The following is a 17,530-nucleotide window of genomic DNA, read 5'->3' on the forward strand; positions in this document are numbered from 1 at the left end:
GAGCGCCACCGCACTCCCAAGCGGCGCACTGTAGCAGTGCGCCACCGGGCCGGCCCCATATTTCCCTTTTATGAAACAATTTACTGTGCTTCCATTAAGGAAGAAATTTAAGTTGTTTTCCAAAGCATTCATCATCATCAGGGCTGTTTTCTCATTAGCAGATGAGAGATTATTAGATTAACATGGAAGACATGGGTGAAGGTGGATTTGCCACTGAGAGGATTATACACCATGTGACTTGGTTGCCAAAACAGCAAGCATTCTTAGTGGCCGTAAACACAAAACACAGCTCTTGCAGTCATATGTACAAATCAGATGCACACTTGAGAGCCTTTGCCTGCTGTACACACCAGGGAATATTAATGAAGACAGAGAGTAGTTTAAAGCTCAGCTTCAGTATTTACTAATTGCTAATTTGCTAATATTCTGGACTGTAGACGTTCTGTGAATTAATCTTTGATGTTCATAAGACTTCACAAAGATGATATCTGAATTTAAGTGCACCATATTTTTGGTTCTCCCTTTTCTGTTCTTCCAGGCAATTTTACTCACATAACAACAATAATATTATGTTTTACTAATCATAGGAACTGTACAAAGTACTTAATAGGCATGATTTCATTTAATACTCTTAAAATCCCTAGAAGGGAGGTTTTATTATATCTTTATCTTCCAAACAACAGTAAATGAGACTTAGAAAAGTAAGAAAATTGCTCAAGTCTGTATAATTAGTAAATAATACATATAGAATATAGAATATTCATTTATCAGTCTGTCTCTTTTGGTAGACTGAAATTAAAAGCAAGAGTTGCATCATTCTAATCCTTGATTCATTCATGTGGTTGCTTGACTTTTGGTAGACACTTGATAAATGTTTATTTGATACTTCTGAGTTCTTTCTTGGCCAGCCAGACTTTTGGTTCTGACTCTTCCTTACATGACTAGTAATCCAAGTAGAAAGGCTGGTAATGAGAAGGAATCAGAAAGGAAGGACAGTGAGGCAAGTCCTCAAGCCAGTGAAGAAAAGTTACAGGGTATAGCCATAGCAGTGTGTCAGGAAGATCATTTTTTGGCCAAAGTCAACTTCCTAATAAAGAAAACACAAGTTCATTTGGCTAGGGACCACCATCACTTTAATGTAAGCTGACACTCCAGAGCTGAAATGTTATAAATCAAAACATTTAGGGTCAGATTTGTGTTAAATTAACTTGAGCTTTCTTTTCTGACCCTTCCTCTTTATATGTTGCTAGATCTTTAAGCAAGTTTAACCCTAAATCCAAACACTACCTATTTAAGCCATCACCCCAGGACTCTTAAGAATTGAGGAGTGGGCCGGCCCGGTGGTGCACTTGGTAGATCCCATATAGAGACCGGTCGAGTGAATTTTATGTCCCTTGTGTTGAGTTTTGAAAGAACCAGGACCAAGTCTCTCCCTGTCTCTGCATTTCTCCTTCCTTCTCTGGGTTTTGAGAAGGCCTACACTATTCTTTGTGGCTGCTCTTCCTGACTCTGCTGTTTTTTCCCCCCAAACCACATAGCTGAAAGTCTGCTGAGTCTCGTGTAACCAAGCACCACATACGTGGCAGTGCTTAGCTCAAGAAGGGCTGTAAACAGCCTTGGGAATTGGTTCCCTGTGGCATTTCACAGTGTTGATACTGGGCTCTGCTTTGTCCATGTAACCAAGCACCACATACGTGGCAGTGCTTAGCTCAAGAAGGGCTGTAACCAGCCTTGGGAATTGGTTCCCTGTGGCATTTCACAGTGTTGATACTGGGCTCTGCTTTGTCCCTTATGCTTTGGAGGGTTTTCGCAGAACTGTAAAGTTTTAGGACTTGGGCTACTTAAGCTGAGGCTCATTCTTTGTTGGTCTTTAACTCTTTGTTTTTTACTCTGAATGCTTAATTCTATTGATTATGTAGCTGTACTCTGTTTTCTTTCTTAGCTGATAACTATTATTTCCTGATAATGCTCATCTTAACCTTATGTGAGGGCTCTGATCCCTGGTCCCTCTCTTAAGTTTACAAACGGTACATGAAGTCAAATTTCTAACAAACTGCTGAACAACAGTAAGCCTGGTTGTTCCAGGGTCTCTGGATTAACAAACCAAAATAATGTAGTGACTAGATTTTGAGATTGGAGTCAAATTTTTCAAAGCTAAAGAAGAGCATGTGGCAAATCCCACATGGCCAATCCACATGACCCATTGCTCAGTTCTGCCCCTAACCTGGCACTTTTTATTTTTAAAAATGAGATTCTTTGTAGGGCATGAAGAGTAGATCACATATGAACAAATGTGAATGGGTTTTTCCTTTCCTTTAAATTATTTTTTTCATAGAGTGTGTTCTATAGTCTTTTTTTTTTTTTTGTCTTTTTCCGTGTCCGGCAACGGATCGCAACCCTCAGTGTCGCCCCCGTACCGGACCAAGGACCGGCAACGGGATCGCAACCCTCGGTGTTGCTCCCGCGCCTCGCTCAGCCAGTGAGCGGGAACCGGTCTGTATGTGGGATCCGAACCCTCGGGTGGGAGCGCCGCCGCGCTTCCCAAGCGGCGCACTATCCAGTGCGCCACCGGGCCGGCCCTATAGTCTTTTTTTCTATTGAAATAATTTCCAAAATTCTCCTGGTTTTTGCTTTACCTTTTTTGTTTGGATAGAGAGGATCTTGTTTTCCTGCTTGGTGGCTTGCCTTTTCCTGTCCCTGGTATTTGAGATGACTGCTCCCTAATACTTGGCTGATTTCCACATGGGCACCAGAAGAGCTGCTGCCCCTCGTATGGGTCTTATTTGAATCTGTTCTGAGTGGACAACAGCCAGGTGCTGAAGGCATTAGAGGAGCAACTCTGTTCTCTCATCTTTTCAGGACACATAAGCTGCTTCTGCCTGATCAACAAAAAAGTTCAATTCTGGGTTTAAATTTTAGTGTAAGCAGTTCGTTTTGAAAGAGGAAGAAGGGAAAACTTGAAGAAACCATTTTAGGGCTAACAAAAAATAATGATCCCGAGAAGTTTTTGTACAGTGTCAATTGAGATTCTTTACATAGTGGAAAAAAGATTAATCTCTCCACCTGTACTCATAACCATCATCAAAATCAGCTTTCTGTGAGGAATAGCTGTATAATGGCTGGCTCCCTGAGGAGAATATGAGCTACTTTGAGGGCAAATCTGTTTTATCCTTCCTTTTCTGTGTCTGCTGCGTTCCTGGCACAACAACTTATGCTCAGGAGGCTTTCCTAAAGACACTCTTCTAATTGAGTAGAGACAGAGTAAAGAAATTATTTTTCAAGGATGCACTATGGATTTATAGAGAACTAGAATGTGAAGAGCCAATTGAATTCCATTTGTACCCATTCAGAGGGAGTGTTTGTAATACTGAACTCAGGATTCAGTTGACTAATGCGTTCAGCAATGTGTGAGGAGGAAAGAAAGAAGAAAACAAATTCATATTAAATAGCCATTAACCTGAACCAAAACCTTTTGAATCTTAGAATTTCAGTGCTGAATGTTGAAAATCATTTAAGTGATGAATCCGCCGAGGGTTCGGATCCCATATAGAGACCGGTCCGCTCACTGGTTGAGCGCGGTGCGGGCGCGACACCGAGGGTTGCGATCCCGTTGCTGGTCACAAAAAAAGACAAAAAGGAAAAAAAATAAATAAATAAAATTATTTATAAGGACACAAACTTACTTGTGACAAAGGCGTAGGTAATTTTGTAAATTTTGAGGCTCTGTACTTTGTCATAGAAATACCCACAAGTTTTTGGTTCAGCTTTGTGTGGCATTGGACATTCTCCTTAATACCCTGGTACTACAAAGGTATTAAGCTTAAAAAATGGGAATAATGTATACCTTATAGATTTGTGATAGTCAAATAAGATAATGTATCTAAAAGATATTTTCTATAAGATAGTCAAATGTTATTGGTTTTCCTACCTGTCTATCTGGAAAGCACAAAAAATTTCTAGTTGTAGAAATTTACTTCCTGTGGTTATAATTTTGCCAGAACAAATGGAAATGAAAATTTTATATTTTAGGGCATCGTTTTAATGCATTTAAAATTAAATATTAGAATATATTTATCACTTTCTAAAATAATTATAAAAACTCTTAAATTCCTTTGGAGAATTTCGTTAACTTCATATTTTGTTTTTGGATTTTTGCATGTTTGAATTTACTCTAGAATTATTTTTATTTAATTCCAAGGTTTTTTTCTTTTACATGGGCTACATCTGTTAAGGGTGACTGTTTTTTTCTTATGAAATTCTGAATTTATTTGAGTGTTTATTTTATTATTATTTGGAGTATAATAGAGAAATATTATTTTTGAGTAGTATTTTTTTGTTCTAGGCAAAGTATGCTACAGTTAAATGTCATCATAAACAATAAATTTTAAATATGTTTATATTCTTAACCTTCTTGAATATTAGAAAAGTATATCACAAATTTAGAACCATGTATTTCCTCAAAGCCCTGAAAAAAAATTTTTTTTTTACGTGCATGGGGTAGATTTTAGTTTTAGTATTGTAATATTTAACAAACACCAGTAGAGGGAGCTCTAGCTCATCTTTCTTGGTGAATTTAGCTCGTAACTTGAAAAAGTAGGTTTGTAGAAAGGCACACTTCAAAATAAATTTACAACTTAAACAACACATTGTTATAAACATTTCAGAGTTACTAAAGAATGATAATTGTAACTCACCTTAGCTTGGCGGGAGAAAACAATCTCACTTTGATTTCCATGCTTTTTAATTAAACTACTGTCTAATACAACTGCCTAAACAAAAAATTTCTAGTGTAATCTTTTGTAAACCATCCATCAAGCAACCCCAAGGCTTTGAAAGGCAAGAATCTTATCTGGTTAGTTGAGGAGGAGGAAGAGGAATGGTTGTGGTAGTGTTATAGTTTGAAATTAGATTTAGTAAGGTAAAATTTTAAATAAGTGGTAGATAGTCACAGTAGCAATGTCATATTAAAGTAAATTGTTGAGTCGTTGTGCAGTATAGGGAGAGAAAGAAAAATTAAGCTTGCTTAGAACTTGTATGCATTCACAAGGTTTTAAACCAAAATCTGGAAGGGTTCCATCCAGAAGTTTGCTCATATCTAGAGGGCTGGTCCTAATTATTGCCTGTCTTCTTTATAGACCCCAGAAGAAAATATCATGTGAGGCTGCTGGCTTACAACAACATAGAAGATGGCTATCAGGCGGACCAGACCGTGAGCACGCCAGGATGCGTGTGTAAGTGAGAGTCGTGGCAGCTTGTGTGGCTCCCACTCCCTTTTCTCTTCCTTCTTCTTTAAATTTCAGTCTCATTACAACTTGGAAGGCTTGGTGGTCTCATTACTTAATATCCTTCATGCTGCCTACCATACTATCTTGAACAAGTAGGTGCTCAGTTAATATTTAAGTGAGATGTACTGAATTATAAGTATCTATCTTAATTTTGCATACAAAAGACCATTAGAAATTTAACTGGGAAAAATAACCACTGAATACGTACATACTGAATTTTCTTTTATCTGTTTTTACCTTGAGACTAATTGTTTCTCTCCGATTGCTGTTCAGTTTTATTGTTACAAAAGATGTTGTTCTAGTCCTATGTCTACTGCTGGTTTTCTGAATGTCTTTGGCTAGTAACTTGACTTCTCTGTGCTTCTGTTTTCCAATCTATTAAGTACTGATAATATTTGACTCTATCTAACTCACAGAAAAGTTAGTTAGGTTTGGATGTTATACTTCTAGACCACTATGAATTTCTGGTGGAAGAAAGACCTAAAATCAACTTCCAGAGTGGGGTATTATGATTTTACCATTTTACCACTTTCTGCATTAAATGTTATGCCGTGTGATAAATTAACGTTGTCTTTTTCAATAGCTGTTCGTGATCGCATGGTGCCTCCTCCACCACCACCCCACCATCTCTATGCGAAGGCTAACACCTCATCTTCCATCTTCCTGCACTGGAGGAGGCCTGCGTTCACCACGGCACAAATCATTAATTACACCATCCGCTGTAACCCTGTGGGCCTACAGAATGCTTCTTTGGTTCTATACCTTCAAACGTATGTAGCTTCTGTTAATGGTTGTTTTCTTTGCTTTCTTCCCCATTCATACTTCTTACCATCTTATGCCCAGCTTGGGCTTCACCTGTAAGTATTTGTTTCAGGACTTATTTTACTTATAGAATGGCTGGGAGTTTTGCATCCTTACCATAGGCAGTTCTAAAAACTACACTTTTTGACCCTTAATTTACATAAGTGATTTTTATTTGCCCAGCTTCATGAACAAGATTAATAAGAAGCTGTATTATTTTCAAGTGGCTAAACTTAGCATGTTTAAAGAAAGAAACAGAAGACCATTTTCATGCTGGCATCAAAAAGTAGGGCTAGTTGTCTTTCTGTTTTCTAGGTTAGAGTTAGAAAGATGTTGATCACTATGTTTTAAAAAATGATTTTACTTCCATTATTTCAGGGGAAATCCCTGTGTCTTGGGACATTTCTAATACTGTTAATTTTCTAGGTTCCTCTCAGAGAGGCAACTTGTAGGCTTATTTCTATAGGATAATACCAAATGTAGTATTTTAATAGTTAAATTACATTCCTCTTTTAGTCTAAAAATGTTTTTAAAGAAAATGAGGAGCTAATGAATAATAATAGTATGCCCTATTATTGGCTGGAAATGCTGACGATCTTTTAGAAACAGTGTGGTACCAGCATTAACAATTTCATCACTCATTATTGTAGATCAGAAACTCACATGCTAGTTCAAGGTCTAGAACCAAACACCAAATACGAATTTGCTGTTCGATTACATGTGGATCAGCTTTCCAGTCCTTGGAGCCCCGTCGTCTACCATTCTACACTTCCAGAAGGTAAAGAAGGCAGCTTCTCTATGGGTTTTATCCTAAAAAAAAATTTTAAGGAAATATTTTTAAAATATATACGTCACTTTGAGAAAGATACTACCTTTGTTGCCATCTACCAGTTGATGTGCATGGGTTTTATCCTAAAAAAAAATTTTAAGGAAATATTTTAAAAATATATACGTCACTTTGAGAAAGATACTACCTTTGTTGCCATCTACCAGTTGATGTGCATACATTTGTTTTGTTTCTTAACTTTTGAAATTTCTTTTCCTTTGTTATATTTAAATTTTTTTTCTTCTCAGTGTATGTATTTCTGGCAAGTGGGCTTAAATTCAGTGTCCCTTAAGGAAGCCTTTTATTTTGTTTTGTTTTGTTTTCTTAGTCAGGAGTCTGTGCAAGACTGCACGCAAATAATTTAAAATAGAATCAAGTGAATAATGTATTTGTCAGTGATCTTAGGAACCCACACAAGAACTCATTTGTGTATGAGTGGTAGCTTGATACTGTGTACAGTACAGTGTAATATCTGCTTGGGCATCAATTCCGTAGCTTACCTATGGCTCCAGCTAAGATATTTCATGTCTCTAGACCTGCATTTCCTTATCTCTGGAATGCTGGAGTGGATAGTCTATAAGGATCATTCCTGCTCTATTTTATTTTATTTTACTTTTTTTGCAGTTGGCCAGTATCCTGCTCTATTTTAATTAGGCTGAGAGAAAGCAAGGGACATTTATGTCAGTGAGCATAGGGCTTCTTTGCTATGGTTTGGCCAATATGCCATACATGATGTTGTTCCAAAAACCAGATCTTCATACTTTTAGCTCATATTAAACGTGGTGTTACAGCATGTTACAGCCATGTTACAGTAAACTCTCAGGGAGAGGCAGGACACCGAGGCTTGAAGCAGGAAGCAGAGTTTATTGGTGCTGGCACTGGCTCAGCAGACTTGTGTCACAAAGGCTGCGCCCTGAATGCAGTGGGGCTGTCTCTTTTATATTGTTACACTTCTGGTTTTTACAGTGGGGTTAGGGGTGACCTTATATGGTTATAACTTTCTTTTAGGCAGGAAAAGTTCCAGGTTTGTTAGCAGTTACAGCAGAGCGGGAAAGTCAAAATGTTGCATCAGCCGTTACAGCAGAGCAGGGGACAGCTGGGCATATATGGTAGCAGGGTGGGACACAGTCAGGAGAGCAGTCAGGAGAACAAGGGTGCTTCAATGGAATCAACTAAAATTCTAAGATTTCACTACTTTTCGCAGATATAAATTATTAGACTTAAGTCTGCCCTGTAAACTCACTGATTCACAACTTTTTGGGGAATAATTAAATGTTTTGGTCTCAGAAGCATTTTCTTCAGTGGCCTCCTAGATCACGCTAAGTTAAAGTTCTATACATTTTAGTAATAACTATAATTTAGATTCAGTACTAGTGGGGTCAAACTCAGTATCTAGTGGACAGGTACTAGTGGTGGAACTGTAAATGTAGCAGTGTAGCAAAACAAATCAAGAGCCCTGAAAATGGCCATCCCTTTGAGTAATTCTACATCTAGAAATCTACCATCTACTTTATATTTTTAATGTCTTAAATATTATAATAATGAAATTAGCTTTCAGAAAAAGAAGAAAAAGTAGTACTTTACTATTATCAATAATGATCTTTAAAAGCTGTGATTTTGAGGTTTTTTAATGGTGGTTTCTAGTTTTTCAAATTCCTTTCTAAGCCTATCAGCCAGATATTTGAATGTTTATGAACCATTTTATCCTAGTAATACAATTTTTTTTCGTGTGTGCACAGCACCAGCAGGCCCACCAGTTGGAGTAAAAGTGACATTGATAGAGGATGACACTGCTCTGGTTTCCTGGAAACCCCCTGATGGCCCAGAGACAGTTGTAACACGCTACACCATCCTGTATGCATCCAGAAAGGCCTGGATTGCAGGAGAGTGGCAGGTCCTACACCGGGAAGGTAAATATGATCGTAAATTACTAAAGAGAAGAAAAGGTAAGATTATTAGTGATAAGGAAACAAGGGAAAGAGGGATCTAGAGTCTGTTTTGAATTTATATTTTTATGTATGAAGTAACATTATTAAATATTTTGGTTTTATTCAAAGAACATTGGGGAAGCCATTGACCTATTTTAAGAAAGATTCATGTTTCAGAAAGATCACTCTTATTGTTGTGAGTAGAAGAGATTTGGTTGAGGAGGAGTGGGGATAAGGGTAATGCGGAGGGACTAACTAGTTAGAGAGTAGACATAGTGGTGCAGGAAAGAGATAGTAAGCCTGGACTAGGATGGTGAGGATTATGATGGAAAGGAGAAGAGGGTTGAAAGACATTAAGGAGGTAAAATTGACAAGACTTGATAACTTGGATGATGGGAGGGAGAGAGAGAGGATTAAGGGAGAGAGAATTGTTATGGCTGAATACTAGGTTTTTGGTGGCGATGTGTCTTGCACTGGAGTAGGACACACTGGTAGAAGACCTGGTTTAAGGAAGAAGACCTTTGCACTGCTACTAAAATGGTCCATATGCAAATAAATTAGGGTTCACTTAAGTACAAGGAAAAGCTGATTAGGGGTTAAAAACACTGAATTTTTGTAACACTAACTTTTTAGCTGAGACAAACGGAATTCTAAAATTCTTAACATTCTTACTGCATGCTTTTATCATTATATCCTTTTAAAAATCTTGGATCTTTTATTTGGACAAGTACCATACGCCAGCTTTTAGATTGTCCAACACATAAATACTCATAGTAAAACTTCATTATTTTGTCACTTCCTTAATTCAGATATGCATGCTGGGAAAAGAATAGTTTGACAAGCAATAAAAATCTTAGGAAGGATTTCAAGAAGGAAATTTGTTGGTTATCTACATATTCTAAGCACTGTACAGTACTAGGCACTTCCACATACATTTTTATCTTTTAAGGGGAGTATTTACCCAATTAAGAAGACACACTGTAAAGACATTTATGTGCATATAATATAAAACTCCATGCAGTTATGAAATAAGCAAATGTTAACTTAATCTAGTGTTTTGACAGTTGTATATTCATGTTATGTAAGCAGAAGCCCCATAAGTAATGATTTATTGGTCACCAGAGAGACTTGAAAGTAATAAGTAGCACAAAAAAATAAATAAATAAGATAAAATAAAACAAAAGTAATAAGTACTTGGCAGCAATATGATTTTATATTTATATTGATTATCTATTGCTGCCTAACAAACCATTCTAAAACTTGAAACAATCGTTTTGTTTTCTCACAATTCTTTGAGTCAGCAGTTTGGACTGGAATCAGCTGGGCAGTTCTTCTGTTAGTCTCTCATGAGGCTGCAGCCATATTAGAGTTTCGATAAGATCTGAGTAGTCTAAAAACAGCAAAGGAAGGTTCCAGAATCAGGAAGAGAGGGAGGAGGGAGCCCCACCTAGAAAGCTTCACAAGCCTCGGCTTGCATCACATTTGCTAATGTCCCATTGGGCAGAGCAAATCACCTGGCCAACCCCAACATCAGTGTGGAGAGGGCTACCAAAGATTGTGAATAGATGGAGGTGTAATTCATTGGGGGCCCTTAGCATTTCAGTCTACTACAATATTCTTAAAAATGTATAATTCAGTTTCAGTTATTCAATTCCAAAATGATTTATGGACACAACACTTGACCAAATGACTAACCTGATTTAATAAGGTGTTATAAGTATTAATAAAGAATTTTGATTACATGAGCACATTCTTCTTTTAGTTCTTTATATGTACCTGTCTAAAAAGAAACAATATTTTATTTTGGCTCCTTTGAAGTATAATCATTTGTCAGTTTGAGACAGAGCTCAGAAAACAACATTTTGCCTCATTGACAGCTCAGTAGTGAAGTGGATTGCAATCGCAGGTTTTTATATCTGTATAAGCCTTTCTGACCATATAATAGTGCACAGGAAAAAATAAGCTATATGCTGCTTGGAGCAATTTTAAGAAACATTCCCAGTGAAAGGCTTTTGTCGTTTGCTAAATGTAGAGAGCCTTTTCATAGCTAATGTCAGTGATTCTTAAAGAACAAATAAACGATATAAGTAAAAAGCAACTGAGCTTACTTTTTTGAGAGGAAAAAAATATAAAGTGTTTAACTCACTGACATTTAAACAAAAACCAAGGACTACAACATGGCATGCAAAGAAAAAAGAAAGTGTAAAATTATGTTTTATGTCTATTTATGGTAACTTTTGGAAAAGTAATGGTGTAGAAAAAGATGAAGGAAAAAAGAAGAGGGAGAATGTCAATTTCTTTTTCCCATTTACCTGTTAATCTACATGTATTAGCTTTATACATACTTACATATACATTCAATTCACTTATTTAATACCAGATAGAGCAAGATTTTTTTCATGAATCATTTAAAAATTGTTTCTGGTATGCATATGATGTTTGTGGCTAAAATGGTACATGACAGAATGGTTGAGCAGAAATATGATATGAATTGAACTTATGTGTAATTTAATGATGAATGCAAATTACAGCCTTTGCCTTCCTGTTATACAGTAAATAAGCAGAAACTACTCAGTTATTTTCAAATCTAACAGGTACCAGAGGAAATTATGCTCTACCTCAGCAGTTCCTAAATTCCGTTCTTTATGAGTTTCCTGAAATCATAAAGACGGCCCTCCCCATAAAAGAGAAGGAAACCCTGCCATTCACAGCAGTGTGGATGAGCCTGCAAGACATTATGCTAAGAAAAATAAGCCAGGCATAGAAAGATAAATACCACATGTTCTCACTCATATGTGGGAGCTTAAAAAGTTGATCTTAACAGAAGTAGACCGTAGAATTGTGCTTACTAGATGCTAGGAAGGGGATGGAGGATAAGGGTAGGGATAAGGAGAAGTTGGCTAACAGATTAAAAACTTACAGCTAGATAAGAAGAACAAGTCCTAGTGTTCTGTAGTACTGTTAGGTGACGATAATTAGCAGTAATGTATATTTTCAAATAGCTAGAAAAGAAAATATTGAGTGTTCCAACACAAATGATAAATGTTTGAGGTGATGGATATGCTAATTACCCTGATTTAAAAACTTACAGCTAGATAGGAAGAACAAGTCCTAGTGTTCTGTAGTACTGTTAGGTGACGATAATTAGCAGTAATGTATATTTTCAAATAGCTAGAAAAGAAAATTTTGAGTGTTCCAACACAAATGATAAATGTTTGAGGTGATGGATATGCTAATTACCCTGATTTCATCATTACACATTGTTTTCAGGTATCAAAATATCACTCTGTGCCCCAGAAATATGTACCATTATTACGTACCAATTTTAAAAAAAGATTGCTCTTCAAAATTTTTTTTTCTGTGATTAAAGAAGTTTGAGAAACATCATACACTATTCCTCCTATTGGAGATTCACAATGGAAATTAAAAATCCTGCAATAAAGGAATTCAGTTGCCAAATGAACTGGACTACCAATAGTAAGAGCATATTCATTTTTAAAATGGATTCTTATTGAATAGCTACTAAGTGACAGGCTGTGTTCTAGGCACTGGCAGTATCACAGTGAACAGAATGAAGTCCCTGGAGCTTATATCCCTGGTATAAACCAACAAATATATACATTTTCAGGGAATGTCATAAATGCTATAAAGGAAGGCACAATAGAGAAAAGAGACAAAGTGATGGAGGTAGGTAAGTAAGTTCTCCTGGAAGAAATTACGTCTGAGCTTAGCCATATGGATATCTGGGGGAAGTGCAAAGCCCCTGAGGCAGAAGTGCGCTTGGCATGTTAAAGGGAACAGCAAGAATGAGGGGGAGGAGCAGGCAGTCAGAAGTGAGACAGGGTGGTAACCAAGGGCAGATCTCGTAGACCAGACTTTGTGAGCCATAGATTTTATTCTAAGAGAAATGGAAGATATTGGAGACTCATGATCAGATTAACATTTTAAAAAGATTGTTCTGGCAGCCACCTGAAAAAATTGATTATAAGGAGGTAAGAGTGGAAGCTAGGAGACCATTTAAATAGACAGGTGTCCATGTAAGAGTTGATAAGGGCTTGGACAGTGGTGGTGTTGCTGAAGGTAATAAGCCATAGGAACACAGTTTGAAAGAAGAACCAACCAGACTTGCTGGTAGATTGATGTGGGCTGTAAGTAAAAAGAGAAGCCAAATCAGTGGGGGAAATCAAGGGTTTGGTTTTGAACATGTTAAGTTTGAGATGTGTTTTAGCTGTCCAAGTAGAGAGGCTGATTAAACCGTGAGGTTAAGTTCATGGGAGAGGTATGGCCTGCAGATATAACTTAGTTGTCAGTGTGAAGATGATATTAAGACTGTGAAACTGGGGGAAAAAATCACTTAAAGTATATTGACAGAGAAGAGAAAAGTCTGAGACTGTACCCTGGGGCACTTCTCCAACCCCAAAATCTTACCCTTCGCATTTACATCTTAAATGAGCACTCACAGCTTGTATTTTAATGTAAGTTCAACTGGCATTTACTGTAAATTATCTTGTACAAAGCATTCTGCTAGCCACCATAATGTGTTCAAATATGAAAACAAAATTTTTTTTTCTATACTCCAGAAGGGGAAGAAGAGGTGTCAGAGGTGATAAAGAAAACTTACTCTTATTGAGTATGTATATACTTGTGCTAGACACTTGCCAGTGACAGTTTGTTTAACCCGTATAATAATTACCTGAGGTTGGAACTATTGCCCCCATGAGAAAAGTACAGTTCAGTAATATACCCCAAGTCACAAATTACTTAATTGGTAGCATGTCAAGATTTGATCAACATTGATCCCAAACAGCCTATTATACTGTCTTGCTTTTGAAACTCCTAGTCTTGCTAAAGATTCTGACACACATAAGAGGCAGTAGACTGAAATATTCACACTAATTGAGATCAAGGCGGTCTGCTGAGAGAATGTAAGGACAGTCAGATCACTTTAATACTTGGAAAGTACCTTGAATGTGCTCATAGGGGAACTAGACGTTATAAATAGTTTAAATAGTTTTCTTTTTTTTTTTTTTAATGAAGACACATTTTGTGTGGGAAGAGGGAGTGTGTGCACATACGTACTCTGATCCACTTATAACATTTAAATTAAATGAAAAGACTTTTGGTTTCTGGTCGTGATTGGCTTTTGCCAAACTCTTTTAAAAATTAAATGTATTAGATGATAAAATGGAAACTCTTTATATCTCTATTTGTGAAGAAATTGAAATGTTCTTCCTTCTAGCTAATCGTAACATACCACGATGCATCTTTGTTTTTTAATTCATCTGCCTAAGAACATAGTAACAGTGGAAAGACTCTTCCTGATTCTAAGTAGGGGTCACTTTGTTTATTTAACAGTTGTGTACTCAAGTAGCTCACACTCTCTTCAGGCCAAGTTGAAACCAAAGAACATGAAAACAAGTTGTGTTTGGGCTCCTGGCATTGCTGTTGGAGGTTTGGCTGCCTTACACCATGTGACCTGCAGAGGTGGCCTCTGTATCATGACCTCTCAGATCATTCCACATGTCACTTACATAATGAAATACGCCCTCGCAAGTGCACTAGAGCAGCTAGCTTTGGCTGGGAGGTGACTACTACAAAACTTCTGTAAGCTCTTTGAAGTTATTATAAGGTTGCCCTGAGTCAGGAAAAGATAAGATGAAATCACCTCAGGAAAGGTAGGTTTCCCTGTGCATATCCACCCACAAATGCAGTGGCAGAACAACTTTCTGGCTGAATTTCTATTATACCTGCCATCTTAACATTGGGTTTAATTCCTAGGGTGGTAGTCCCTTTTGTAAGAAAAATACTTCGGGCCGGCCCGGTGGCGCACTGCTACAGTGCGCCGCTTGGGAGCGCGGCGGCACTCCCGCCGAGGGTTCGGATCCCACATACAGACCGGTTCCCGCTCACTGGCTGAGCGAGGTGCGGGCGCAGCACCGAGGGTTGCGATCCCGTTGCCGGTCCCCGGTCCGGTACGGGTGCGACACTGAGGGTTGCGATCCATTGCCGGACACGAAAAAAGACAAAAAAGGAAAAAAAAAAAAAAAGAAAAATACTTCAGTGCAGTGGCAGACCAAGAGGAGAAAGACACCTCAAGGAAATAGCAGTGTCCAAACAGGAATCCTTCTTAGTAGTGATGCCAACAGAGAAAATAGCTTTACATACCAAATATCATATATAAATTCAAATGATTAGTTTTGCAGAGAAATAGATCTTAGGCACATTGCTGGTGGTAATTTTGACAGTTAATCTGAGACCTGGGTCTTCAATACTCTGACATTCCTACATAACTTTACATTTTCTTTCCTGTTTACCTTGAAGAAATCTGAAGTAATAATTAGGCTGGTGAAAAATATATTCATGCTTTCAAAAATAATTGTGTTGTTTCTAATTTAAGAAGGAAGAGCAAGATCACCTATGACAGCTATTATCATAAGTGGTATAAACATTTATAATAAGAAAAAAAATTCTCACGTTGGATTTTTAAAAATCCAATTATAATCATTGAATCTGAGTTCATTATACCATTCTCTTTGTGTGTGTCATGTTTGAAATGTTCCATAATAAAATGTTTTTAATGCCATTTGTATTCATATCTATGCATTGAGTAAAATATTTCATATATATATATGAATATATACATATTTTAAACATATATGTACCTAAACAAAAATATGTGCTACTTTTAGCAACTACTCCTAAAGTAAAGTTACAGAGAATCGTTATATGGAGGAAGTGTGCGTGGTAAAATGTTAAGTGAAAACTCTTAGATATAAAAATGCATGCAGTAAATATGTATTCACACGTTAGTGTGGGCACATATGAATACAATAAAATGTTAACAGTGAGAGGTTGTCCTTTTATTTATACTTATCTTTATTTTCCAAATGTTCTAAAATGAACATGTGTCACTTTTATAATCAGAAAAATATTTTTGAAGTAAAGGACCAAGTTTGTGTGATTGAAAGACTAAATAAAGGAGAAAAGTTTAGTTAATTTATAATTGATGTATTTATAGGGGCAATAACTATGGCTTTGCTGGAAAACCTGGTAGCAGGAAATGTGTACATTGTCAAGATATCTGCATCCAACGAGGTGGGAGAAGGACCCTTTTCAAATTCTGTGGAGCTTGCAGTACTCCCAAAGGAAACTTCTGAATCAAATCAGAGGCCCAAACGTTTAGATTCTGCTGATGCCAAAGGTCTGTATACTGCCACAGTCACTGTGGCTTTTCTTAAAAAAAAAAAAAAAAAAAAAGGAGGAAAAAAGAAATAAAGAAGCTTCCTCAAGTTGTTAAAGTTTGCAGCAGTGAGAATGGAATCATTTCTGTTTCTGATTGATTCTGAGTAAATGTGTTTCCCCCTCTAGTTTATTCAGGCTATTACCACCTGGACCAGAAATCAATGACTGGCATTGCTGTAGGTGTTGGCATAGCCTTGACCTGTATCCTCATCTGTGTTCTCATCCTGATATACCGAAGTAAAGCCAGGTGTGTTTCCATCGCTAGAGATGTTGAGTCAGTTAAAAACATTTAAATTACAGGAACCACATGAAACAAATGGAAATCAACTGCCTTTTAAAGTAACTGGGATTTTACACTTTAAGATAAATGTATAGTATTGTTACTTGAGTTCTCACAGCGTAAGAAATGTGCTCATTTTGGAGGGAGATTATTTTCTTGCTGTTTGAATAAAGTTAACTATGCCAATAAAATATTCTAAAATGAGGACCTAGTTTCCTCATTCATTTCCTCAGTATTTTGAGAAACACAAAGTGTATCCTTGGGTGTTTTGTTTTGTTTTTGTTAAATGGCACACTTAATCTGATGCATCTGCTTACTGAGAGGATTCCTTACTGTCTAGAATATTTCATATTTAAGTAGCAGTACCTGAAGTGCCTGAGTCATTGAGAACACAACAGGACGTGGGGTTGGTATTCTCCAAACAAGAACGAAGGCTAATGTAATAACTAGGGAGTGGGTTATCTATCAGCTCTGTCAGGCCATCTCATCTATGGTTTGACTTAGGCTAAATTTTCAGCAGTAACTTGCGTTCAGTGAACTCTTCTATTTCTAACCTTTTATATTTTGGCTTTTGCTTTCATTTATTTTTTTAAGGTTTTTTTTTTTTTTAATTAAAAAAAACCAGTCATATACACATTGTTTTTAGGTAATCTCCATCACTAGTCTCCTTTTATTAACATAGATTTTTCAGAGTGTATATATATATGTTTGGTACTTGTGCATAGAAACATACTCAAAAAAGCATTACATTAATGAAAGAGTTCTAATATCTTTGTGTATATTGAAGTGCTTTGGTTTTGTTGTATGTTTCTCACTTTCAGAATTTTTTATAAAATCTTTATGGACATTGTTTTAGTGATGCCTAAATCTTGTAGAAGTGCTACTATAAATTTACCATCATTAATAGGCAAGCCACTTGTTATGTTAGTGAAACAATCTGCAGACCTGAAGGAGAAGATATAAGTTAAAAATTTATGGGCTGGCCAGTTACCTCAGTTGGTTTAGAACACGGTGTTGTAACACCAAGGTCAAAGGTTTGGATCCCTGTACCGACTACCTGCCAAAACAATCCGTAATTTCTTTCTTTTTTTTTTTTTCCTTTTTGTCTTTTTTCGTGTCCGGCAATGGATCGCAACCCTCAGTGTCACCCCCGTACCGGACCCGGACC

The 17,530-nt window shown here is 36.9% G+C and overlaps 1 protein-coding gene across 1 annotated transcript in view; it reads left to right on the forward strand.

The window, feature by feature from the left end:
• Window positions 1–17,530, forward strand: part of PRTG (protogenin) — a gene marked incomplete at its 5' end in the record, with an annotated part of 118,189 nt that overhangs the window by 95,044 nt on the left and 5,615 nt on the right. The window contains 6 exons of the mRNA XM_008585898.1: window positions 5,136–5,231; window positions 5,869–6,055; window positions 6,737–6,864; window positions 8,652–8,822; window positions 15,859–16,041; window positions 16,209–16,329. Coding sequence (XP_008584120.1) covers window positions 5,136–5,231; window positions 5,869–6,055; window positions 6,737–6,864; window positions 8,652–8,822; window positions 15,859–16,041; window positions 16,209–16,329 — 886 coding nt within the window. The remainder of the gene's footprint in view (window positions 1–5,135; window positions 5,232–5,868; window positions 6,056–6,736; window positions 6,865–8,651; window positions 8,823–15,858; window positions 16,042–16,208; window positions 16,330–17,530) is intronic.

This window comes from Galeopterus variegatus, unplaced genomic scaffold (genome assembly GCF_000696425.1).
Source record: "Galeopterus variegatus unplaced genomic scaffold, G_variegatus-3.0.2 Scaffold3751, whole genome shotgun sequence".
Lineage (NCBI taxonomy): Eukaryota > Metazoa > Chordata > Mammalia > Dermoptera > Cynocephalidae > Galeopterus > Galeopterus variegatus.